This window comes from Cupressus sempervirens, chromosome 6, assembly GCF_028749045.1.
Source record: "Cupressus sempervirens isolate cs-2001-9-10 chromosome 6, ASM2874904v1, whole genome shotgun sequence".
Taxonomy (NCBI): Eukaryota; Viridiplantae; Streptophyta; class Pinopsida; order Cupressales; family Cupressaceae; genus Cupressus; species Cupressus sempervirens.
This window is the reverse complement of record NC_143123.1, coordinates 640,693,125-640,718,932: the sequence shown is the minus strand read 5'-3', so window position 1 is coordinate 640,718,932 and position 25,808 is coordinate 640,693,125. Positions and strand designations below refer to the sequence as shown.

The 25,808-nt window shown below is 37.1% G+C and overlaps 1 protein-coding gene across 6 annotated transcripts in view; it reads left to right on the top strand.

The window, feature by feature from the left end:
• LOC149553855 (actin-related protein 4-like) overlaps positions 1-25,808 on the top strand; it is a 281,943-nt gene that overhangs the window by 29,326 nt on the left and 226,809 nt on the right. For 3 of the 6 annotated variants that reach the window (XM_089789213.1, XM_089789211.1, XM_089789212.1), the window contains one exon: positions 12,633-12,702. In XM_089789213.1, coding sequence (XP_089645339.1) covers positions 12,690-12,702 — 13 coding nt within the window. In that variant the 5' untranslated portion in view covers positions 12,633-12,689. The remainder of the gene's footprint in view (positions 1-12,632; positions 12,703-25,808) is intronic. The other 3 variants (XM_089789215.1, XM_089789214.1, XM_089789216.1) reach the window with 2 other exon arrangements.

The following is a 25,808-nucleotide window of genomic DNA, read 5'->3' as shown; positions in this document are numbered from 1 at the left end:
TGCTATTTGTAGTTGGCCCTAACTCGGAAGGCCTTACAGCTGGACATATTGAATGTAATTAGTTATACCTTTGAATAAAAGTTGTGATTTGGTATCAGATCTTGCATTATTTTTGTATTTTTGCTATATGGTTGTTTGCTGGGGGTTTGGACATCTCCTTTGGGGATTCTCTTGCCTTACATTGCGTCAAGGAAAAACCATGGCGAGTATTGTTGCTAGGATTTATTGTCCTATTGCCAACCTCAAAAATCCGAAATCAATCACAATGTTTTAAGGGCTCCAAACCCCTGTTCAAGAGCTCCAACTTCTACAAATGTGTGCAACTACTCAAAGTATCTTCAATTGCTCAAAGACCTCACACCCCCACTTCTACTTTTAGGGTGAGGAGATTGAGATCACTTCGTCCTATACATGGGGGTTAAGTTCGTGGGGCCTAGATTCAGTTTGAAACTTGCCATGCATCCCCTCATGAACAAGGGGCTCGACACCCTGGCAATGCTCAAGAGATAGTGCTTCAAACATCACTTCTAGGATACCACGACCAAGATGTCCCTTCTGGACTCTTTGATCAGACTGATTGTCATTTATGGCTCCATTGTGTGGGGTCCTCTCCTTGAGTCGGATTGGTCTTCCATGGAGTGGGTTCAAACCCTCCTTCGACGTGTTATTTGATGCCACCAAGTCACTCCTCTTAGTATCATCTTGGTTGAGTTTGGTGCTCATTCTTTCAGGCTTGGGACCAAGTTTCTCCATTAGTTGTGGGACTTTGCAGATTCTTTTGAGGGTCGTTATAGATACTCTTACTTGGCCTACTGCTCTTTTGAGATGGTCATGATGTCTGACCCTGCTGGTAGAGCCCATTGCAGAGGTAGAATGAATCAGAGAGGAAACAATTTTGGAAATTGTGGGAATCGAGAAGAAAATCAAAAGGAAGGGGTCTCAATCCAGAGGACTAAGAGATTGCTAGTACTGTGGGAAACTAGGGCATAAGAAGAAAGATTACAACTCTTAGAAGAGCAAAGAAGGAGACAAACAAGATGGAAACATAGAGGCAAATGTGGTGAGCAACAAATCTGAAGAGGATGCTTTACATCTTTCTTTAGAAAATTTTGATGATTCATGGATTTTAGATTCAGGGGTGTCATCTTATGCTACACCCCATAGAGGTTATTTTCTTGATTATGTCCAAGGGGATTTTGGACTAGTTTATTTGGGAGATAATGAACCCTATAAGATCGTGGGAAAAGGAAGAATTAAGATTAAGTTGCAAAATGGGAATCATTGGCTACTACAAGAGGTAAGACATGTTCGAAGGCTGAGTAGGAATTTGATTTCAGTAGGGCAACTAGGTGATGAGGGTTGCACAATTACTTTAAATGATAGAAATTGAAATGTATCAAAAGGTTCCTTTGTAGTAGCAAAAGGTGTGAAAGTAGGAACCTTATATCTTTGTACTGGTCGTACTATTCCTTCTACTTTAATCGTTTAAGAGAAACAAAAATATTGAGGAACAGTTGCTGCTGTTGAGGAGGAAAAACATTTAATAGTTGTTATATATTCTGACACAACACAATGGCACAACAAACTCGGGAACATGAGTGAGAAAGGTACGAAATTACTTCTTTTAAAGAAAGTTTTGCTAGGTCTAAATTGTGTCAATATGAATTTCTCTGGAAGTTGTGGTCAGGGACAACAAAAGAGAGTTGATTTTGTGAAGAGTGGGAAGGAAAAGAAAAATGAGAAATTAGAGCTTGTGTATACAGTTGTAAACAGACCAATTTAGGTATCTTCCCTTGGTGGCTCTCTATATTATGTTACATTCATTGATGATGTAAGTAGAAAAGTATGGGTTTATTTCCTTAGACAAAAATATGATGTATTTGTAATTTTTAAGAAATGAAAAAGCTTGGTTGAGAATGAGACTGGTAAAGGACTAAAATGTCTCAAATTTGATAATGGCGGTGAGTATTGCAGCAAAGAGTTTGAAGATTATTGTTCCACTAAAGGAATTCATAGGTTAAAAACTGTTCCAAGGACTCCACAAGAAAGTAGAGTGGTTGAATGCATGAACATAACTATAATGAAGCATGTAAAGAGTATGAGGTTGCATGCTGGGCTACTCTTAAACATGTGGGCATAGGCTGTTAATACCGCTGTATATGTAATTAATAGAGATCCCTCTACTCCTTTGGGTTGTGATATTTTAGAGGAAGCATGGACAGGTAAGAAGGTGAGTTATTCTTTTCTTAGAACCTTTGGTTGTGAAACATCTGCACATATAGCTTTTGAAAATAGGACCAAGTTGGAAGTTAAATCTAAGAAATTTGTATTTGTTGGATATGACATTGATGAATTTGATTGACCGCTTTGGGATTTTGACATCATAAAATTGTAAGAAGGGATATCATATTCAATTAGAAAGTGTTGTAAAAGAATCGTTGCAGCAGCATGAGAAAACAAAATGGTTATGTAGTACTGAATGATGCTTCACAAGATGATGTTCAAGTAGTTCCTTATGTTCCGCAACAACAACAAATACCACAAACCCTAGTGAATGTTAGACAATTAACAAAGTTCAGTAGAGTTCATGATAGATTTTCTCCCTCTTTGTATTCTATTTTTTTAACAGATGCAGGTGAACCAAAATGTCATGATGGAGCTATACACGTGGATACAAAGCTTTAGTGGGATTTTGCTACGATTGAAGAAATGGACTCCTTGCTAAAAAATCAGACTTGGAATTTACATAAGTTGCCTGTAGTTAAAAGGGCTTTACAAAATAAATGGGTTTAGAAGGTGAAAGAAGAAGATGCAGGTAAGAAAAGATTTAAAGTAGGGTTAGTTGTAAAAGAATTTGCATAGAAAAAGGGCATTGATTTTGATGAGATATTTTCTGCAAGTGTTAAAATGACTTCTATCCGCACAACTCTAAGTATTGTGGCTACTGAAGATTGTTGTCGGTAAAATCTATAGTGTAGCTAACGGATAGAATTGTATCCGAAAGGGCGCTTGACGGTTTAGTCTCCCCTTTGGGAAAGTATATGTACACCGTCCGAAGGGACTATTGAGAGATCATCATAATCATTATCATTGTAAGCATTGTACTTGGAGTGCATATTGCGTATATGAATAAAGTATCTGTTCTATGTTATATCTTATTGTACTACATGCGATAAGTATTCATTTACCCTGTATGGTAAACATTTGGCGCTGTTGCCAATAGAACTTAGAACAAAGGAAGTGTTATGACGATTAATGCTGAACCTGCTGCATAAAGATAGGAATAAGATAAAAGATAAGGATGAGATATGTACAATACAAGAAGTATTAATTTTAGCACAACAGGCGGAGTGTAGACAGAAGTTTCAACAGCTTCCCAATGGACACAGAGGGGGTGAAGGAGCACAAATAGAGGGAGTGCATTCACCTAGATAACTGAGGAGTGCGGAGGAATTGGTAGAAGAAACTCAACAACGATTGAATTTGGTGGAAGAGGCAAGGGAGGAGTACCTTAACTTGTATATAGCAAGGGTAGAGAATTCGAACAAAAGGGAAGTAACTTGCACGGCTCAAAGTGCCAAAGGAGCACGAGTGTGGAGTGAACTCTTCATTCCCAATATACCCGACGGATGTTTATAGGTAGAGAATCGAACAACTTTGCTTGAGGAAGATCTTTTCTCATCGAGTAACACAGTTGTCCAAAGTAGGGCAGTGGTCCGAAGTAGCGCGGTTGTGTAGAAGAACGTGGGTGCTCAGAACAACGCGGGTATTCAGAATAGCGTGGGTACACAACAAGTACCACAAAATCAAAAGAAAGTAACAATGGTAGGACCAAAGGAAAAATTGCCAAAGTTCAATGGTGATGGGATGGTCGATCCAATCAGACATTGTAAAACATGTGAAACGATCTAGATGGCGAACACTGTTGCGGACCAAGATGATTGGATCCAACAGTTTTCGGCAACCCTACGGGGTGTAGCAATTGATTGGTTTGTAGATACCGATCCTCGCGAATCAACTACATGGCCGAACGTTAAGAATGAATTCATAGCAGAATCCCGACTACTAAGGGATGATAATGAAATAGTAGCAGAAATATACAGTATGAAATAGGGGAATAACGAAACAATTTGGGTATATACAAGAAGGTTGAAGGGGTTGGTGGGAAAAATGGAGAGCCAACCAGTGGACGAATTAAATAAAAGATGGTTTGATTGAAGGGCTACGACCGACACTAAAGAAAAAGATGAAAATTGTACCTCCAACATCATACATAGATGCGTATAATCGGGCGATGGATCTAGAGAGTGAGTAGAAAACGAGCAAAAAGAAGAAACACATTGTCAAACTGAGATGATTCATCTTCCAAAAATAGCAGCAGCGACAAAGAATCAAGTAAGAAAATTTGAGCGTTGTAGAAAGATATGTTATGGATGATGGAATAAAAAAAATTGAAAAAGAATTTTGACTCAGTGAAAGGGGAATTATGGTGTATAGACTATAAGGAGGGCCACACAAAGGGCTCATGCCCGAAAAAACGATTTTGCGATATTTGCCAGATTGAAGGACATTCCACAAAGGAATGCCCATTCAGTATAAAGAAAAAAGGACATTAACAAGTGTTACTGACGCAGGAAGTGTCCACTGTAGGAGTAGGAATGAACACGAACAATGACGCAACCTCAAGAGGATGCCGTAACAATAACCGACGCGGATGAGGTGGTAATATTAATAATAATAACAATGGGGGCCGAAGCCAGATACAGTATGACTTGAGTGGACAACCGATGATACAATGCCGTGCGTGTAACCTCTGGAGGCACTTCACTAGAGACTGTACCATGAAGGAAATACCTCAACTGTTGTGCAGGTGGTGTGGTTCAGCCTTTCAGGAGACCATGAAGATTTGAAAAGCCCTAAGCAAGGGGTGGACTTGTTAAGCATCGAAACATGTGATGAGGAGACACTAGCCATCACTTGTGAGTAAGCAAAGAAGGCAATGTACCCAGATGTAGAGGAAGAAAAGAAGAGGTTACAACAGACACGAGTGGAGTTGGAAAAACAGATGGAAACATAAAAAGTACAAACAAAAGGCATTGCCGACACCTCGAAGAGGAACCAGGCAAAACAAAATATTATAAGGTAGGTAATGCAAATGGAAGTTCCTATGAAACCGAAGGACCTTCTTACAATGCCTCAGTTACGAATGACGATACTAAACATGACACCACTCCCGAAAGCAAGAAAAGAGACAAGAAAGGATGGCAGCGGAGCTACTATAGCAGACCCAATGTTATTGGCACTCACAACGGGAAGACATCCTGGAGTAGTAGAGATGGGTATCCTAGGAACAGTACACACAGACACAATCGTTGATGGAGGGTCAAGAGTGAATGTATTACTAGAAGATGTATGGAAGAAGTTGGGGAAACCTATGTTGTGGCCACCTACATTTCAATTACTCAATGTTGATCAACACAGAATCAAGCCTTTAGGGACCCTGATGGCGCAACTTGTAACCATTGGAATGCAACCATTCTTATTGGATTTTGTGGTCATTCCATTAAAAAGAAAAGGGTATGATGCTATCCTTGGACGGGGCTAGCTAGTATAGGCAAAGGTGAAACATGATTGGAAATAGAATACCGTGGCCACGGAAGGTGGAGGCCGAAGATTTGTAATCGACACACACAAATGGTAGGTGAGGAGTGTCATGTCCCTTTTCAAATAGTTAAAAATAATAATCTTTTCTAAGGCAGGTAGGCCCAAAAAGGTGAAGTTTTGGAAAAAGGGGATAATATTTGGAAGCTAATGGACTAATAAATATTAAAATATGTTTTATTAACCCCTCTTGGACGTGAGTTAGGGTTATGCCCTCTTTTAAGGGGTTTGGAGGCATTCTGGGCTCATTCCAGAACTTGATTTTTGCGCATTGCTTTGTCGTTCTTCAGAGGCTGCCAAACCTGTGAAGAAGGAGACCCAAGAACGGGAGTTTGCAGGTTTCTAGGAAGGCTAAAGATGGGAGTTTGAAGCCATTCCATGTGCATGCTCATGCAGAGTTTGCCTTTGTGCTGAACAGTGCAGATTTGTGGGTTTTCGGGTGTGTTTTTTGTAAGAATTTGGTGTTTCCAGTTGAGTATTTCATATCAGTTTGGGTTCCTACTGTATTTCAGACTTTTAGATGTTAAAATAGAGCTGAATATATGTATTTGGTCGTGATTATACTTCTGTGATAGATTATTAGTGTTTTTGTGGTGTTTTCGGGCTATTCTGTGTTGTTTTCGGGAGCCCGATGAGCATTGTTTTTATCCTCTGTTTGGGAGCTGTTGTGTAAATGTTATATAGATCTGGAAATGTCATTTTGTAAGTTGTTATGCTGCTGAAATTTCTATAAAAATGTCCACTTTCAGATTTATTAATAATATGTGAAGCTGTGAAGTTTTTGGCACTATTTCGGGCATACCCGATTTGGGGTTTGTTGAGAAATTGGTGGATCTTTGAAATATTGGTTGTTTGATTTCAAAGATCTGATTAGAGGCTTGAAATATCATATAAAATCAAAAAAGGGACATTTCAAGGAGGCAGTGTTGTTAGATTCCGAAGGCAAAGGCAGAGGGAAAGATAAGGAGAAGAAAATAATGGAACCTGATGAAGGGATATTGAGATTGGAAGGAGGGTCTAACGATGATGACCTAGACTCGGTTAACGACCTACTCCATTGGCAGATGGAGGACTACGAGATCTTTCCGAGCTGTAACATGTTAGCGGTCGAGGATGGAAAAGAAGAGAATGAATTTTCGAAAGAATATGGAGAAGTGAAAGAAGGAAAGACAATTACGGTTGAAGCTGAAGTAAAGAACATACCGTATGGTCAGTACAAGAAAAATAATATACTGTATGAACCCAGTAAAAAGAAAGATTGCACCGTACGGAAAATGGTGAACGGACTGCGCAGAAAGAAAAGGTTACACCGCACGACAGATTTAGTAGAAAGGTATCGACAGCAAGGAAAATACATTGTACGGTCTGCACTAGAAACAAAAGGGAAGGGTTTAAAAAAAACTTCAGCAGTATGGAGTGAAGGTTTTAGAATCAGGAATACAATTATTGATGGCAAGGAGTGGCAGCCAAATGAATTCATGGTACTAAGTTTAAGGATCGCGATTGAAAACAAACTGAGAGATATGGAAAGTCCTGAAGGAGAGTGTATAATTTAAATAAACTGGAAGAGCGACAATTGGAGGCATAATGGGCCACAGAGGTTACAATAATGGGCCACAGAGGTTACACAAAACAAGCGAAAAACATGACATGATAAGCACTTAAAATTGAAAAATTTCAAACAGGCCAACTAGTGTTGAAGTACAATGGGTGCAACGAAATTAGACTAGGAGAATTCAAAGTGAAATGGGTAGTACCATACAAGATCCGCGAAGTTGGCGATAATGGAGCAATAAAATTATGAACGCTCAATAGGAAGTGCCTAATGCAGTGAGCGGATCGAAGCTTAAAGTTTATCATGAAAGGGATAACGTGCCTCTGCAGACGTACAACTCAGAGAATATATAAAAATAATAAGAAATGTATATTTGTAAAATAAAGAAGTGTAAATGATAGAGAATGTAAATTATAATATGTTATTAGAGTAACGATAAAAGAGTAAACTGAAGGTCATATAATGCACCGTATGGACAAAGAACTTGTCGGACCGTATTGTACAACTTTGCCAAAACGTGTGTATGAAGTGCAACAGAAGATTAAAATCATTGTACATAAAGTAGGGAGAAGAGAATATCGTATGGTCATTACTAGGAAGAAAAGTATACTATACAACCATAGTTGAAGGAAATGATATCGTACGATCATTACTAAGAAAGGTATACTGTATGACCATAGTTGAAGGAAATGATACCATACAACTTAAATATGAAAGGAGATGATACCGTACAACTACTAGAATAAAGGGAGAGGTCGAATAGACCACCGTACGAAACAAGAGAAGACATATAGAAGTAAGTACACATTGTACAGTCATCAAGTGGAAGGCAAATCAAGAATAATGAATACTGTACGACCCTACAGGTGAAGATTTTGGAGTCGAAGAGTATCTAAACAATACCATACGGACTGGAGAGCAAACAGACGCAGTAGCAGGAAGCGCACATAGTATGGTGATCAAGTGGAAGGACAAGGATATTGTACGGATATTGTTTTGGAAGAAAGACCATCGTATGGCTATACGGTTGGGGAAGAGCAAACTATACACTGTATAGCTTGAGCATAACAAAAAAGAATACCGTACGGACTCTTGGAGGAAAAAAATGTGGTTCCTACGACCCTTGGGGAGAATACTGTATGGTTCTTTTTTGAGACATGAAACACTGCCGTATGACCAAGCAGTTAAAAGGAATCAGATTGTATGGCCATTGGTCTCAAGGAAATAGGGATACCACAATATAGTAGGAAGTTTCTTGAAAAAAAACAAAAAACGACGACAAATCAAAACATTTCACAATGAATAACGTATGATACCGAAGGGAAGGGAAAGACATTAACAGGCAGTAAAACATAAGCAGTTGGCAAAGTGGTGTGTTCCATGGACTTTTGTGTGGGTTTGAGGGTGCTAATTTGGTTTTGGCTGGGGCTTTGCCCTAGGACCCCACAGGGGTGCTGCCCCTCGACCCCGCTGGGGGTGTTGCCCCCTAGACCCTCGGTCAGTTCAGTTATTAAGCATGGGAAGAGTGACCAAAGTTGCTACAAGCATAGAGTGTATGTATGCCAGAGGTGGAGAGAGCATTAGAGCAAGCCTTTCGAGAGGGGCACTACACTTTGAGGCAATCGGAGTAGGTGTTGGTTAGACTTGAGGCTGTCTTTGTGGATGCATAGAGAGCTCGGGAGGAGTTGACCACCCAGTTTGAGGTAGTAGAGTGACACTTGGCTCAGCGTACCCAAGAGTTGGAAGCAAAGAAGGCGGTAGAGGTGGGTGTCAAGGTTAGATTGGTTAGGAAGAGTCTTGTGTTAGTAGAGGCTATAGATGCAATGTGATTTTGGAGACTAGTTTGGTGTAGGCATGGTAGGAATGTGAATGTGATGTGACGGAAAAAGATCTATCCTCTTATAGTTAGTCATAGTTAATGTATTCCATTTTGTTAATCTGGCTCAGACATTTTGTAATTGTCATCCAGAGACGACTTTACTTTTTGGGGGGGATGATGTTGTTGAAAAAATCTTCAGTGTAGCTGATGGGTAGAATTGTATCCGAAAGGGCACATGACGATTGAGTCACCCCTTCGGGAAAGTATATGTACACTATTCGAAGGGACTATTGAGAGATCATAATCATTATCATTGTAAGCGTTGTACTTGGAGTGCATATTGCATATATGAATAAAGTATCTATTCTGTGTATTTATTTTAAGAGGTTGGATGATGATATACCTTATTTTATGTTTATATGTTGAGTTGTTTTATGCAAATATACCCAATTCTTTATAATCAACCCATCAATCCTCAGTCGAGTAGTTGTTGATGATTAATGTATTGTTATTTCCATTTGAGGTTGGGGTGCTTGATGGATAATTACTGCTGTTGATCGAGCCCATTATACTTCCACTTTGCAATTTTGGTTGTGGAATTTGTTTGTCCGTTCTATTTGGCAAAAAAATCATGCGTTTTGCATCTTTCTCATAAGTCGTCTAAAATTTCATTGCTATTGCCACAACTTCCTTCCATGCCCTGTTATTTCCGTTTCTTGTAATGACTTTCCTTCGAATCATGGGTGTCTCTTTCTTTCTAGAATTGTGGGATTGTCCAAAATTGGTTTTTGGAACCCTATTAATACTTCAATTCATATTTGGTGCTTTGGAAGCCACTGAAGGGATGCAGTTAGCGCTTGAGTCACATTTCAGAATAGTGGATGATATGGGGATGGCTTGTAGGTTATTCAGATCGTTTCCGTTTCCCGTAATGACTTTCCTCCGAATCATGGCTGTCTCTTCCTTTGTAGAATTTTGGGATTGTCCAAAATTGGTTTTTGCAACACTATCAATACCTCAATTCATATTTGCTGCTTTGGAAGCCATTAAAGGGATGCAGTTAGCACCTATTGCACATTTCAGAATAGTGGATGATATCAGGATGGCTCATAAGTTATTCAGATCCGCTTGCTTTGCTGGGACCAAGTTTGGAGTTTTTTGCCACCTGGAATTAACATTTTGCCAGTGAATGTTCGGCTGTTGTGAATTAATAGAGGCAAACTTTGAGGATGCCCTAGCTTTGAGATTGCATGGAAGATTCGCATAGATAGTCTTTTCGAAATAGCTGCCATGCTTTATTGATTGATCAAAGACATTTTTTGCAGATGCCCTAGCTGTGTGTTGGTGTAGAGATGTGTTTTTCAAAGTAGCTTCCATGTTTTGGCATTTGATTGTCATGTCGAGCAGATTTAAGATGTCGAATTTGTTGTTTGAAAGTCAGGAAACCTGCCCGTTATTAATGGGCTTTGATGAAGTAGTCCTGTGTTTGCAAACATTAATATTTGCTTTATTCCTTGCTTCTTGTTTTCCTAGTTTCCCACATGTGTTTGTCCGTAGAGCCATTTTTTTTGCATGTTGGATATTTTTAATTGATTATCTAATTATAAATTATTTTCAAATATTTAATAATTATGCATTCAATAAAAAACAATTCAAGTCAACATTGTTTAAATTTAAATATGTATGTATAATAAAAAACTTAAAAAGCGATGAAATTTTAGACTAGAGGCTACAACACAATGGTAAATTGTGAGCCTCTTATCTGAGAGGTCTTGGGTTTGAGTCTACTCAAGCTTAATTGATAATAACAATTAATCGCATCAAATAATGATAATTAACTATGGCTTTGACCTATTCCTGATTTAAAAAAAAATACCATAAGTTTTAAATTATTTTAAAAAGAAATAACAAAATAAAAGTTAAAACTAAAAGCTAAATATTAAATAATATTTAATTTTATATTGAATTGGAAATTTAATATTTTTATTTGACCCCATGGTTTTGATGTTTGAAAATTGAGACTATTGTTATCATTCTGTTATCCTGTTGATTTATACTGCTGCTATCATCATTTATTTTGTTATTCTACTGTTGTGAATCCATGATTTATTTGCATATTGACTTGTCAATTCTCTCTCTCTCTCTCTCTCTCTCTCTCTCTGTAATATCTTAATATATTTAAAAAAATAAATACATACATACAGATACATATACATACATGCATATATATTAAAATTTGTATACTGCTATCCACTGTTTTTGGCATTTTAGGAAATGTCCCGAAACGTGTGCTCTGCTGTCCCCTTGTCTCCATCCCCAAAATGCCGCGGAACATAAATGAGAATGGCTGACACTGCCATATACCATCTTAATCTTAGAGCAATCTTCCCCATTTTTTATTCTGTAACTGTGATTTGAACTCATCCAGACGTGCATCAAGGATGCTTTTGCAGAAAAAAATTCATTTCATCTTCCCACTTGCCAGTGAAAGCATGCAGTAGTGGTATTGGTACAGTGTTTCTCCTTGTGGTTTAAGTCTGGAAGACAATATGGTTCCTGTTTTCCTGTTTTCTTGTAATCATAGACTTGCCAGATACAGAAGTATAGGCACTTTGCAACATAACTCTGTGACAAGGTCATCCAATGACCAACATGATCAATACGAACGCAGTGCTCCATTTTGAAATAATGGCACCACTTAAGCTCTTTCTTTCTAAATATTTATGGTGTTTGAGGGCATCTCATGTGAGCAGTTTTAAAGCATTGCACAACAAGAGACATAATTTTGATCAGCCATACAAATCTATTTTAAGCTTGCTCTATGATTTAAGACTTAGCATTCATGTATACAAGGGTACTTCTAACAGAATTGTTTGAGTCAAATCCATCCTATGATGCTAGCATGGACTTTCTTGCCATGTTCCAGAGTTGCAATACACACACCTGCCCTCAGAACAGTGGAAACTGTGAATGTCTGTTATAATTTGTAAACTATTTTTAAGGTCTCTACATCTTTTATACTAAGGTACTAGTCTGAATCACTGTATTCGCTTTCAGTGAGATAAATATATGTTTTTGCATTTCTTAATCAATAGACTTAGCTCCAAATCCTAAATATCAAAATTTTTCTAATGAACTTGGACATTGTACAACTTGAAGCAAAATCATATACTTGTTTACTCCACAAAGAAGCTTATTTATTCTTATTTCTACGTATCTTTGTGAATGTTATGATGGACTAAATGAGAAACTCATTCACGCAAGCACACAGATGTAGGAATATTTGTTTTGTTTAAAATAAATAAGACAATGTGAATCTTTGATAGACAACAGCTTTCGACAAATCCATTCATGCAAGCAGACAACTGTAGGAATAATTTTTTATTTAAAACAATATTCCCTAGATTTACACAATTTGGGTTAGATATTGCAACTTCAGAATATTAGTGGAAAAAGTTTATTTTAATCTATCATACATTTAATCTTATTAAAGTTTATTTTGTTGAAAAATTTAAATGAATCCCTTATTTGTTTGCTTTGAATTTTGAATTGTACAAGGCATGAATACAAATTCTTCTACTTCTTTTGTCTATGCAGTGTCTTGTTCTACGGATTCCTCTGGTGCATTAATCTGGAGAGAGCAGCATTGACACAATGTACGGAGGTGGTGTGTACTTGTACTATTTCTTTTTATTTATGACCTGTTGGTTCTTCATCTTTTGTCTGACCAAGTGCTTATTCATGATCATATATGCTGCTCTGTTAGGCAGAATTTTATGGAGTTGTTTATCTTTCATCCATTTGTAGATTAATCAACATTTTAGGAAGATCTTGCAAATACATTTCAGAATATATTATATGGCTGTCTCTATTTGTTATGATCCCATTTGCTAGGTCAGGTTCGCATCCTTGTTCTTTCTTCTTTTTCCTTGCTTAAGGTGTCTTGGTAAGGGATTTTTATTGCCATTTGGTGTTAAATAACTAATTCAGGAAAATGATTTATCATGAATTTTAAAAGTAAAGTATAACTCTCAAATTTCCTACCTATAGGGAAATCTCTATCCTCCAGCTCCATATTCCCACTGCTACAGTACAGCTAATTGCCTTCATATTTCATCCATCATACTCTTTTTTCTTTCATCATTCTCCTTATTTGGATTCAATCATGAAAAGGCATCAGGAAGAATGCATAAATACATTTTTTACAAACACAAGTTTTTCCTCTTTCTGATTTAGTGTTTTACAATTTGTAATGGAGAGAAAGTACTCATGCTTTGGCAGTCTTTTAACATTAGCTTTATTGTTGTGGAGGGATACAGATGACTATAAATCATCATTTTCCCCCTCATTTGGCTGTTTGACCTGCTTGCATCATTATTTTTAATTTTTTAAATGCTAATGATTAATATTTAAATTTTTTACAAAGTACTTCTTACATGTTTTTCTAGACTGCCGAAATACTTAAATAAATTTTTTGAAGGACATGTACATGAATTGAAGGCATTTCCTCTTTTTCTCAATGTATGATTAGACTCACACAATACATTGAAATACATTTGTCAACAATTTGTTTATTGGTTATAGAGAATGCACAATTGTTAGGGCTTAAGAAAATATTTCATTGTTTACATTTTCTATTGTGCAGAAATTCAAAAAAGTTATGCCTGTGGAAGAAATGCTTAATCCTGTCATTTTGTGGTGATAGAGTGGCCGATCTAAACTTGTGCCTATTTTCTTTCATAGCCATAAACTATGCTTGACATTCAATGTACTAATCCATTGTAGGGGCATCATTTGGTGTTATTATATTGTGTCCACATCAATAGCTGAGCAGAAATTTTAAAATTCCCAGCAGATCATGGGTTTATGTATGGCTCCCATTGGCAGGCTGATAATTCATTAAGAATAAGCTTATCTGGTAGACCGGTTCATTGTTTAGGTGATTTTTTTAATAAATTTACCACAGCATCCTCTTCTGTATCTGTTGTCAGTTTATTTGATATAGACGAACTAATGGTATTTGATATGTTAGTTATATTGTTCAAATGAGGCGATAATCGTCGCATTGTGATCTCATATGTAATGACATTTTAATTGTTGGTAAGAATGAATACAATTATGAGAACATTGTGCTGTTCCAATACAATTTTTTTTTCTTTTGGAGTCATTTTTTGCATCAAACATAAGCTATTTTTTTGTCTGATGACATTTAGAATTGGTCTTCCACATTCTTGAATGTTGTCCTTTTAAACTCTGATAAAACTAATTGCTCAGCCAACATAAGGCACTTTCCAATCATTAGATGAGATGAAGAATGGAGGTTTGGATATGAGAAGGACAAGAATTATTTAAGAGATGAAAAGTTGGCATGCCAATGTTTGGACGTGCTTTGCTTCATTAGCCTATAAAAAGAGAGTTTCAAAGGCAAATCTTGGCACTCAAGTGCTGTGGAGTGTGCCTATACTTTAGACTGCCAACAAAGTGCTTTTAAGTGAAAAAATGGCGCTCTATTGATTTGAAGTACACCAATACATTAGATTGCCCAAAAATGTGTTTAAAGTGAAAAAGTGTCTTTTAATGTTATAGACTGTCCCAATACTATACATTGCCAAAAAATATGTTGTTTTAAGTTAAAAAAGTAGCACTTTAATGTATCAAAGCATCCAATATGCTAGCTTACTAAAAGTAGGAAAATGTCAAAATTGGTAGTCTAGGTATAAGAATGCCAAGGCACTATGATGCCAATGGTTGTAATGTTCTTTTCCAGCAATGGTCAAGGGAGTCCTTCATGCGCTCCAAAATGCACCTGAGGAATCAACTTCTGCTTTGCCTCTAGTGTCCGTACGTTGAGGGGAGAGTAGTAGTTGTACAGAGGCAACAAGTTAGGGCCTTATGGTGGGGAATGCAAGCCGTACGGTGTCAACAAGGCAAGGCCCGTATGGTTAAGGATGCAAGCTGTACGATGTTAACAAGGTAGGCCAGTATGGTTAATGATGCATGCCATACAGTGGTTCGTGCAGTAGCTGCTGTAAATCTATACGGTGATAGGGGAATGCGTACGAAATAGTGCAGTTGTTGATCAATCATAGAGGAATCAATAAAAAACATAGAGCACATACTGCTACACATGAATAAAGATAGATATATTCCAGAAACAATGATATTTGCACATAAGAATGATGCTCCGATTTGCCAGATCCGAGCCAAGTAGTACATAGACGGCATAGGGTGAGGGTTGAATCCCACCAAAAACAAAATAGCTAGGGAAGGTCTTTCACTTCTGAAATGGCCAACAGAAAGAACTCCAACAGGAATTCGCAGTACAGAGAGAATAATCCAAATCACATACTAATTTATACTACCTACATGTCGTGCTTAAATACCTTTTGGAGGAACTTCCCGAGGGTTTACAAAGATAGCCGACGACCACACCTACAAAAATAATTAAATAAAATGGGTCTGAGATATACTAAATCAATCGGCCCATAAACAATGGTTTGATTAATTATTTATTTTATGATGGGAACATTACAATGGTTGAAAACACTAAAAACGATAATCACATGAAAAGAGTGTGCTTCTTCTTCCTTTTGCCATGTTTTTGGCAAAAGCTAAAAGTGACAAGAATTTTATTGCCGCATGATTATTGTCACCAATGACAATATTGTGTAAAATTTTCTGGATGTGCTTTCAAGCATTTCAAGTTGCTTTAGAGCATACACCATCTTCAAGAGTTGGTTGTAGGTGACAAAAGAACGGTTTAGGTTGAGATCAGTCCTTCATTCTCCACAAGACACCTAGGGTTTTGTGATCAAGTTTTATGAAGAAAGATTGTGCTAAGGATAGATACATAACATTTAATTATTGATGAAGTATAGGTTTCAAAATACCAAGCTTTGCAAGTTTTCAAAAATGTCTCGTGTTTGTAAATGCACTTTAAGTAAGAAACTAGAAACAAGTCTTGAAAATTCTGTGGGGGCTTACAATCTTTTTGGTTGAAGAATGGGGAAGTTGTTCTTGCCACATGAAAGTCATCAAAAGGGCTTGGGAAACTCAAAACTAGATATTTTTAGCGATTGCTATTTTTGCAGGATAGATATTTTTAGTTGACTTTCCCAAAGGTACATTTTGAGACTTGATCTATGTAGACAAAACTGATCTAAGCATTTCTTTGTTTTAGTTGTTTTCCTTTAGACTTTTGTATGTAGAGCTTGCTTTCTGTGCAAGTGTGAGCGCCAAATGTTTCACATTTCTTTGTTATAATTTATATTATTTGGTCATGCTACCCATTGATGTGAGTTTTATGCCACTACAACATGCAAAATCAAATACTTAGTATTCTAAATGAAACTCCAAATCTCTGACTCTCCCTTGAGTAAGGATGTTTTTATATGCCAAATAATATATGTGGATTATGTGATGAAATGTGACAGCCCCGAGGTTCCTTCTTATCATGGATTTTCACTTGGTTTCTTCTTATAAATGAAGCCAATCTTTTTGAAAAGACCATCCTATATAGCTTGGCCACCTTAACCATTAATTCGGAGAGCTTTGAGTGAACATTTTAATCTTTAAAAGATGCACAATCATGAGGAACTTTTTTCACTTTCATAGAAGTACCGACGAAAACTTTCAAACACAAATTAGTGACTTGAGAATGTCCATTCTCCATTTGTTTACGGCAACATGAAATCTCAGATTTAGCACCCAAGTGACCCTCTCCCTTTGGTTCATGCAACATTCTTTCAGTCTCCTTATGAGCATGCTCCTAGATGCATGCTTCCATTCCTTTTCTTCATTGTGCAAGATTAGGTTTTGATCAATGGGCTGAGAATCATACAACTCAAAATAGGGGTTGTCTCTCACTTGACAATTTTCACAAAAGTTTTCTGGTATATTCAATGCACTACATTCACCCCAACTGACCTTATTTTCAAATTCTTCAGAACATTCCTTTGTTTCCCTTGTTGCGGTAATATATCTTTTAGATAAAACATTGATCATTTCTTCATTTGAACACACAAGAACGTCATTAGGAATCAAAAACTCTTCTTGCAAACAACAGGATGATTCAAACTTTGATTGCATGGTTGGTGATTGTGACTTAAGAATATCACTTTCCATCACCATAGGATCAAATTTATTTGGTATCATTTCTTCTTCTACTTTATAACTCATCCTCTTTCCGAGTATATGTAGGCTGAGAATATAATTGTTTTGTAACTTCACTAGATTCGACCTAACCATTCTTTTGCACATGCATGCCTTATTCTGATAAGATCATCTCCTTTAGTCATGTTTGCACTCTCTTTTGTATTGGTGAAGTCACAAATAAATGTATTCATGTCAACTTTTGTTACTTGACTATTTTCACCTACAACTCTAGACCGGAAGTCATTTTTAGATGTTTCAAGTAGTCAAGAATGCAAACTCCCTTATTTTTACCAGATAATGTTACTTTTTCAAAAGAGATGGCTGAATCATAGTTTGCAGACTCGGACTTAGAGAGTACTTGCCAAGATTAAATTTTTTAAATCAACATAAACTCGACATATACTTGACAAAAACTCGACAACTTAGAAAGTGCTACAAATTAAAATCTCTTAAAGAAACATATATTTTTTGTATAATTCAATTTCAAAATGTATTAAATTAGAAATTGACAATTGAATAGAGAATGCATAGTTTTATAGCCCTAACATCATGTGAAAAATGTATCTTAACTAGCGTTTTACTTGTATCGACATTTTTTCCTACATTTTTTGACATTTATAAAAATGTGAGTTAAACTTGAGTGTACTCGCCTAGCAAAACAAATTGAGAGTACTTGGCAACTCTGAGAGGACTTCCAAAGTTTGCAAACTATGGGCTGAATATGAACTCTTTTCCCAAGACTTGTCATTACTGGATGCTTCTTTAAGAAACTTCGACCTCTCAATTGTTGTTTGCAACTAATGATTTCCTTGCTTGTGATCTTGAAGCAAATGATATCTCTGATATATATCCTTCAGTAGAAATGCAGATTCAAGGTCTTCAGAAGGATGTAGTTTTTTCTTTTCTACCGTATAAATACTCTTCTTGAACGCATTTAAAAACACATGGAGCATTTCATCATCTTTTGCCAACACCTCTTCTAAAGTTGGAGGTCTTGTTCTCTTTTCTTGGCATGGTCTTGTATCACTATTTTGAATTCTTTAACCATACAAAGTCACCAACCTTATTTCTGGAAAGGCACCAATACAAGCAAGAAAGCAACAATCTTTTTGCCTATCAAGTAGTGTCGCCAAAATCTTTTCTTGGCTTGGTCTTGTATCACTATTTTTGAATTCTTTAACCATACAGAGTCACCAACCTTATTTCTGGAAAGGCACCAATACAAGCAAGAAAGCAACAATCTTTTTGCCTGTCAAACAGTGTCGCCAAAAATGTATTAGCGAACATATTTGTGCTTCAAAAATAAATACAATGATAGACTCAAAATGCCTGGAAAGAATAACAAAAGTACTAACAGCTAGATAAGTTATGATTGAATTGATAAGTTTCCTTTGAATTGAGAGGTACAACTCCCTTTTGAGATATGCAATGAATTAAAATGCTAAACATGATTTTTACCATAAACCAATAAAGGCCACTGACATCCACCCATAACCATGCAAGTAGATGCAATGGAAAATAATTTTCAAGTCAAGTGAGGAAAACAAATGAAGCTAAAAGGAGTAAAGAGTGAATATTTAAGACAATGGTACAATAATCCACACTTTACTTTAGCACACTTGAGAATGAGAAACTTAAATTTAATATAATTTAAGAACAAGGCACAACTCAAAATGAATTAGTTTTGCATCTCATAAATATGAAGACATTAATATATAATTACAATAGTTGAAAGTCTACCTCCAATCAGAAGATAAACCTAAATACATATGATAAGAACCATCCTCATTTTGTTAATGTCTATGTAACAACACAAATAGTATACTTTCATACTATGAGATCTTTTAGTCTTTTCCCCTCCTCTCTCTTTCAAAATAAAGGAACCTCGTGTATACAAAATTCTTTTCAAAATAATCACTAGCCTTCCTACAACGACCATTATGGTAATGAAAAGATGTTTGGAACGGTTACTGTCATGTCCCCTTTTCAAATAATTAAAAATAATAATCTTTGCTAAGGCAGGCAGGCCCAAAAAGGTGAAGTTTTGGAAAAAGGGGATAATCTTTGGAAGCTAATGGACTAATAAATGAAGATTATTATTAAAATATTTTTTATTAACCCCTCTTGGACGTGAGTTAGGGTTATGCCCTCTTTTAAGGGGTTTGGAGGCATTTTGGGCTGATTCGAGAACTTGATTTTTGCTCATTTCTTTGTTGTTCTTCAGAGGCTGCCAAACCTGTGGAGAAGGAGACCCAAGAACGGGAGTTTGCAGGTTTCTAGGAAGGCTAAGGATGAGAGTTTGAAGCCATTCCATGTGCATGCTCATGCAGAGTTTGCCTTTGTGCTGAACAGTGTAGATTTGTGGTTTTTCGGGTGTGTTTTTGTAAGAGTTTGGTGTTTCCGGTTGAGTGTTTCATATCAGTTTGGGTTGCTGTTGTATTTCAGACTTTTAGATGTTAAAATAGAGCTGAATATATATATTTGGTCGTGATTATACTTCTGTGATAGATTATTAGTGTTTTTGTGGTGTTTCTGGGCTATTCTATGTTGTTTTCGAGAGCCCGATGAGCATTGTTTTTATCCTCCGTTTGGGAGCTGTTGTGTAAATGTTATACAGATCTGAAAATGTCATTTTGTAGGCTGTTATGCTGCCAAAATTTGTATAAAAATATCCACTTTCAGATTTACTAATAATATGTGAAGCTGTGAAGTTTTTGGCACTATTTTCGGCATACCCGATTTGGGGTTTATGGAGAAATTGGTGGATCTTTGAAAGATTGGTTATTTGATCTTAAAGATCTGATTAGAGGCTTGAAATATCATATAAAATTAGAAAAAAAACATTTCAGTGGTATCAGAGCTATGATCTTGCCAGCCTGAGGGTTTGTAGAAGTTTGCATGTCAGTTTTGACAACTACCCAAATCTTGCATGTCAAAATTTATGGTTGCATGCTACTTCTAATCATTTGCATGTTAGTTCTTGGTGAATTTGGTGGTTGCATGTTGTTTCTAATCAGCTGCATGTCAAAATCTATGGTTGCATGCTACTTCTAATCATTTGCATGTTAGTTCTTGGTGAATTTGGTGGTTGCATGTTGCTTCTAATCAGCTGCATGTCAAAATCTATGGTTTCATGCTACTTCTAATCAATTGCATGTTAGTTCTTGGTGTTTGAAGAAGTTATAACCTATTGGGGTTACACTCTACTTTATCCAAAATGGACAGGTATAGTACAGAGTCTCAGAGGACACGATCTTGGACAATTGATATCCAGAGTCAGAACAGTAGAAAGGATGGTTATTTAGACATTCGAGATAAACTTAGGAAAATAAGTCATGACATGTCTAAACAGCTGGTTGAGCACCACCATATAATGAATGACATGTCCGACCCAGCTAACGTGGATAAGTTGACTGGATTTCTATTTGGCAGATTTTCTCACAGGGCAGATGACACAATTACCAAGAACTTGCATGAGGAGTTTGAGAAACTAGCTTATAGCCAGGCCGAGGTCTCAGATTCTACTCTGCCACAGGAGGTAGTGAGAAAGGATATTACGCAGATTGATAGTAATGGTCAACTTGATACTCAAATTGAGACAATTGTATACAGGTCGTCAAAGGGTGATGTCACAGGTATTTAGGATGGTATAGTTACAACAGGTAGTGACTACAGCGTAGTGGGTTCAAATGATGATTATGAGGATGTTGTTGTGCATGATGGTGAGATACCTGGTAGAGATGAGCAGACATTGAGCATTCATGACTTTGATGAGAAAGAGTACCAGGCACAGTTAGATGCTTCATCACATGAGGTTGAGGCAGGTAGTACTTCACATGATTTGTCCAGCCAGCTGAAGGTGAACAAAGATAGTATTGTGACTTCATTATCTCATCATGACAGGATGCAGGATATGATAGAGGATCACATTCAGATGATTCAGTTACAGGGTGGACATAAGGGAGTTTAGGCAAAGTCTCCTTGTGTTGACTTACAAGCGATTAAGGAAGGAATGAGAACGATGAAGTTGAGTTATTTACATCTTCTATCAGATCGTGACCATCTTCTTAGCCTTGTCGGAGACTATTCAGATGCCTTGAGGAGGAAGGGGGAGGAAGTTGACAGGCTTTCTCACGAGCTTGAGGACACTCGAGCTTCTTTGGTAAATACTCCATTGGCATTACAAGACTGGGACAGACATGGGGATAAGCATGGCATGGAATTGAGTTTAGTTTCATCTTGCACTCCTAATACTCAGCTTTCTGTGAATGGTAGATCATATGTGGACATTGATAATGTTGCGAGTTCATCTTGCATTCACATCCAGGATATAGGGACAATGTCAGACAGTTATGTGGAATTAGTTGGTATTGGTCATATTACTCAGGTGAGGAGTTTGCTTGAGTTACCAGCTGATTATAGTTAATGGGTATGGACTCGAGATTGTTATATTGGCATTTGAGATTCAATTGACTGGAAATCGTTAACACTTTTTGGTAGCAGTGTTTGTTTGGGTGCTATCATGGGTTTGATTAGCAGATTGCACGGTGTTGTCTTTTCTTGTGCCAGCAGCTTATCCGATGTTGGTATTAGTTTTTACACACCGGTGTTGGGCTTTGTTCATATATCTAGTAGACCATACTTGCTAGAATGTGTTGATGATCTTTCATATTTGGCAGTGTGTACAGATGAGTCCCAGGATCATATTGGCATTGATGACATCCAGGAGGATGCAATGGGCAGTTTTGAAGACTTAGTTTACTTTGGGGTTTCTTTTGGTAGAGAGGAGTTGGATAACAGTGCTACAGTTTTTGATACTCCGTCTGTTGATATGAGCTTTGGAGTTGATTTGCATGATATGGATGGTAATACTCTAGAGACCAGTAACCTTGAGGATACTCCTTTAGATAGTGCGTCAGAGGAGGTTTGTAGGATACAGTCTAGCCAGTGCCATTATGTGTCTAGTCAGTTGAGAGTTGGTGAGCGAGACATTGCTATTGCTTGCCAACATTTCGATGCTGCTCGTCAATTATTAGCAGTTTATGGATGGGGTTCTCCTACTAGTGATGAGCAGGGAGGTAGTTATCTTTCTTTGACAGAGTTCCACTCTTTATGGGAGGCTATCCAGATTCTGAGATAGGATTATATGCAGTTGGTAGCCGACAGAGATTATCTTATGGAGTGGTGCAGTACAACATACGATGCATTGTTGGCCAAGGAAGATGAGGTGAGTGAGCTTACTCAGTAGCTTGAGGTGACTTCTGAGATTCTTGAGAGTAGACAGTTGGCTTTCAAGGAGTCACAGTTTCATTTGGCTAAGGTGACCATGGAGCTAGAGCAACTACAGTCTTTACTAGATTCTATACAGTCACAAGCTATGGTGTCTGGTGATTTGAGGATGTCCATGGTCGAGATTGTCAAAGACAGTGGAGATGGGGATGCATCCATCCTTGATACTAACATTGGCATATCGGCTTCATCCCCACTAGAGTCAAGATCAGTTGAGTTGGGTGCTGCAGCAGATTGTTGTGGTATGCCTAACATGGTGGTGACCTCTAGTACTAATGGCATGAAGACTAGAGATGTATCAAAGACAATGTGTGATGTTGGTGAGCCGATAGTTGGCATAGTTCCTGCTAGTAATACTACTCCCTTGGCGATGTGTTCAGAGGTAGTAGTCAGTTCCAACTTGATTAGTGATCGATTGCAGTTAGTTACATCTGGATTGCAATCTGAGCCACTGACTGAGATTGGCGCATTCTATCAACATTACATTGTGAGGTATGCTCATCAATTTACCTTTGATGACCATGTTGGTGAGATGATGATACAGAGATGTACTTTGGTTCCTAGTGCTTATCATCAGTTATGGGATAGTTTGACGCCTCGGGATGAGAGTTGTGATGGGCACAACATGGCGATAGGTTCTTCAGTTGATAGCTTTATAATACATGACTTAGAGCAGGAGATTTGGAGTGATGCTTCAGCGGGTGTTGTTATTGATTCTACTCCTTTGGTTATGACATCTCCTCACTTAGCTCATGATCAGTCACAGTGGTTTGTATCACTTGTTCATGGCAAATTTGGTTTGGGTTCCATTTCTTGCTGTTTATCTTGTGATGACTTTTCACCATCAAGGGTGCATGGGAGTTATGGTTATGAGACAATGGCCAGTGATTTGCAGAGTTGTGTTGAGTGCAGGAGTTGTACAGTGTGTGGATTCTCCATACTTGGTACAGTTTCATTCGGGAGCATTCACCATTGTTGCAGAGTTGGATTGTACATTCTGTATGGGCCAGTGGGATGCGTTGATGGTATTCATTGTGTTGGCAGTTTGATTTGTCCACTTTACTTGGGTTTTGATGTTCTAAGAGTTTGTGTCTCGTGGGTTTCCGACTAAGGAAGTTGTGACTTTGGAGTTTGGTTGAGCTATAATTGCCAGTGTGATTATAGATTCCTCTTGGTTATATTGCAGAGGATATTGCAGGAGCCTGTGTTAATTGACAATAGTATAGTTCATGACTACAGTTGGGATCCAGGTGGATTGATTGGTTTATTGTTTAGCCATTGCTTGAGGACAAGCAATATTTGGAAGGGGAGGACTTGTCATGTCCCTTTTTCAAATAATTAAAAATAATAATCTTTGCTAAGGCAGGTAGGCCCAAAAAGGTGAAGTTTTGAAAAAAAGGGATAATCTTTGGAAGCTAATGGACTAATAAATGAAGATTATTATTAAAATATTTTTTATTAACCCCTCTTGGACGTGAGTTAGGGTTATGCCCTCTTTTAAGGGGTTTGGAGGCATTTTGGGCTGATTCGAGAACTTGATTTTTGCTCATTTCTTTGTTGTTCTTCAGAGGCTGCCAAACCTATGGAGAAGGAGACCCAAGAACGGGAGTTTGCAAGTTTCTAAGAAGGCTAAAGACGGGAGTTTGAAGCCATTCCATGTGCATGCTCATGTAGAGTTTGCGTTTGTGCTGAACAATGCAGATTTGTGGTTTTTCGGGTGTGTTTTTGTAAGAGTTTGGTGTTTCCGGTTGAGTGTTTCATATCAGTTTGGGTTGCTGCTGTATTTCAGACTTTTAGATGTTAAAATAGAGCTGAATATATATATTTGGTCGTGATTATACTTCTGTGATAGATTATTAGTGTTTTTGTGGTGTTTCTGAGCTATTCTATGTTGTTTTCGAGAGCCCGATGAGCATTGTTTTTATCCTTCGTTTGGGAGCTGTTGTGTAAATGTTATACAGATCTGAAAATGTCATTTTGTAGGCTGTTATGCTGCCAAAATTTGTATAAAAATATCCACTTTCAGATTTACTAATAATATGTGAAGCTGTGAAGTTTTTGGCACTATTTTCGGCATACCCGATTTGGGGTTTATGGAGAAATTGGTGGATCTTTGAAAGATTGGTTATTTGATCTTAAAGATCTGATTAGAGGCTTGAAATATCATATAAAATTAGAAAAAGGACATTTCAGTTACCCAAAATTACCTTAAAATATATTTATATAATTGGGATTAAGCTTTAAAGTACAAGATCGTTGCCCATATGAATCATGTTGAGCAATTCCTCCATTTCTTCGGGAATTCATCACAAAGAGGGGATTCTCTATGATTTTGGAAAATTTGATGTAGTTCTCTCTCACTCTCTCTCAAGCTTAAAAATAATTTGTTAAAATATTGGAGAAAATGTTAACTTGTTTGAATTCTTGATCTGTCAAACCAGTGACCAATTGAGGGTTCTCATTCTAGAAATTGGCATTTTCAGGTAATCCCATCTTGGAATATAAAGCGAATTCCAGATGTGGCAAACACAAGGCATCTTGGACAAGGAGATGATGAAGAATTAGCTTGGAGGAGTAATTACAATAGTTATTTTACAAACTTAATCATGACAACCTCGCAAAGAGTTTCCGACTGTGTGAGAAGTAAATGCGAAGAGTTTCCTTAAAAATCATCTGATAGTTTTTCATAATTTTTTTCCTTGAAAATTCTTGATGGATATCTGTTGGGTTTACCGTTTTTCCTCAAAGTGAAGTTTTCTATTCTGTTATCTGTGTCTTGGATTTTGGTTGGTTTTGATTGATTTTTTTACTTCAAAAACTATGTTGGGTTTTGACCAAAATTTCACTTAAAAAATTGTGTTGTGTTTTTGTTGAATTTTCCAAAGAACAATGCTTCAAATCATACTATCTTGTTGTCTATTTTGGGGCATCCTTCTCATCTACAAAGTTTGAAGGGTTTTTCTAATTTTTCCTAGAATTCGTGGCATCTATTCTCAGCATGTCTCGGGGTATAGGGAAGGGAAGCTCTGTTATCCAACTTTAGGTTGTATGTTTTATGATGGTTTTGGTGAAATGTTGTAATGACCCTAACTGGCTTGCATGTGATAACCTCACAATAGTTCCAAATAATGAATGTAATTACCAAATAAGAAATTTATATGTATTTTCATGTAGTTATCTAAATGAGAAATTCATATTTTTTTGTATATAATAATAATAAATAAAGAATAAGGAAATAAGATATTTGAAATACATATATAATAATAATAATAAATAACAATATTTGAAATTCATGCAGTAATAAAAAATATTTAAATCACAATAAACAAG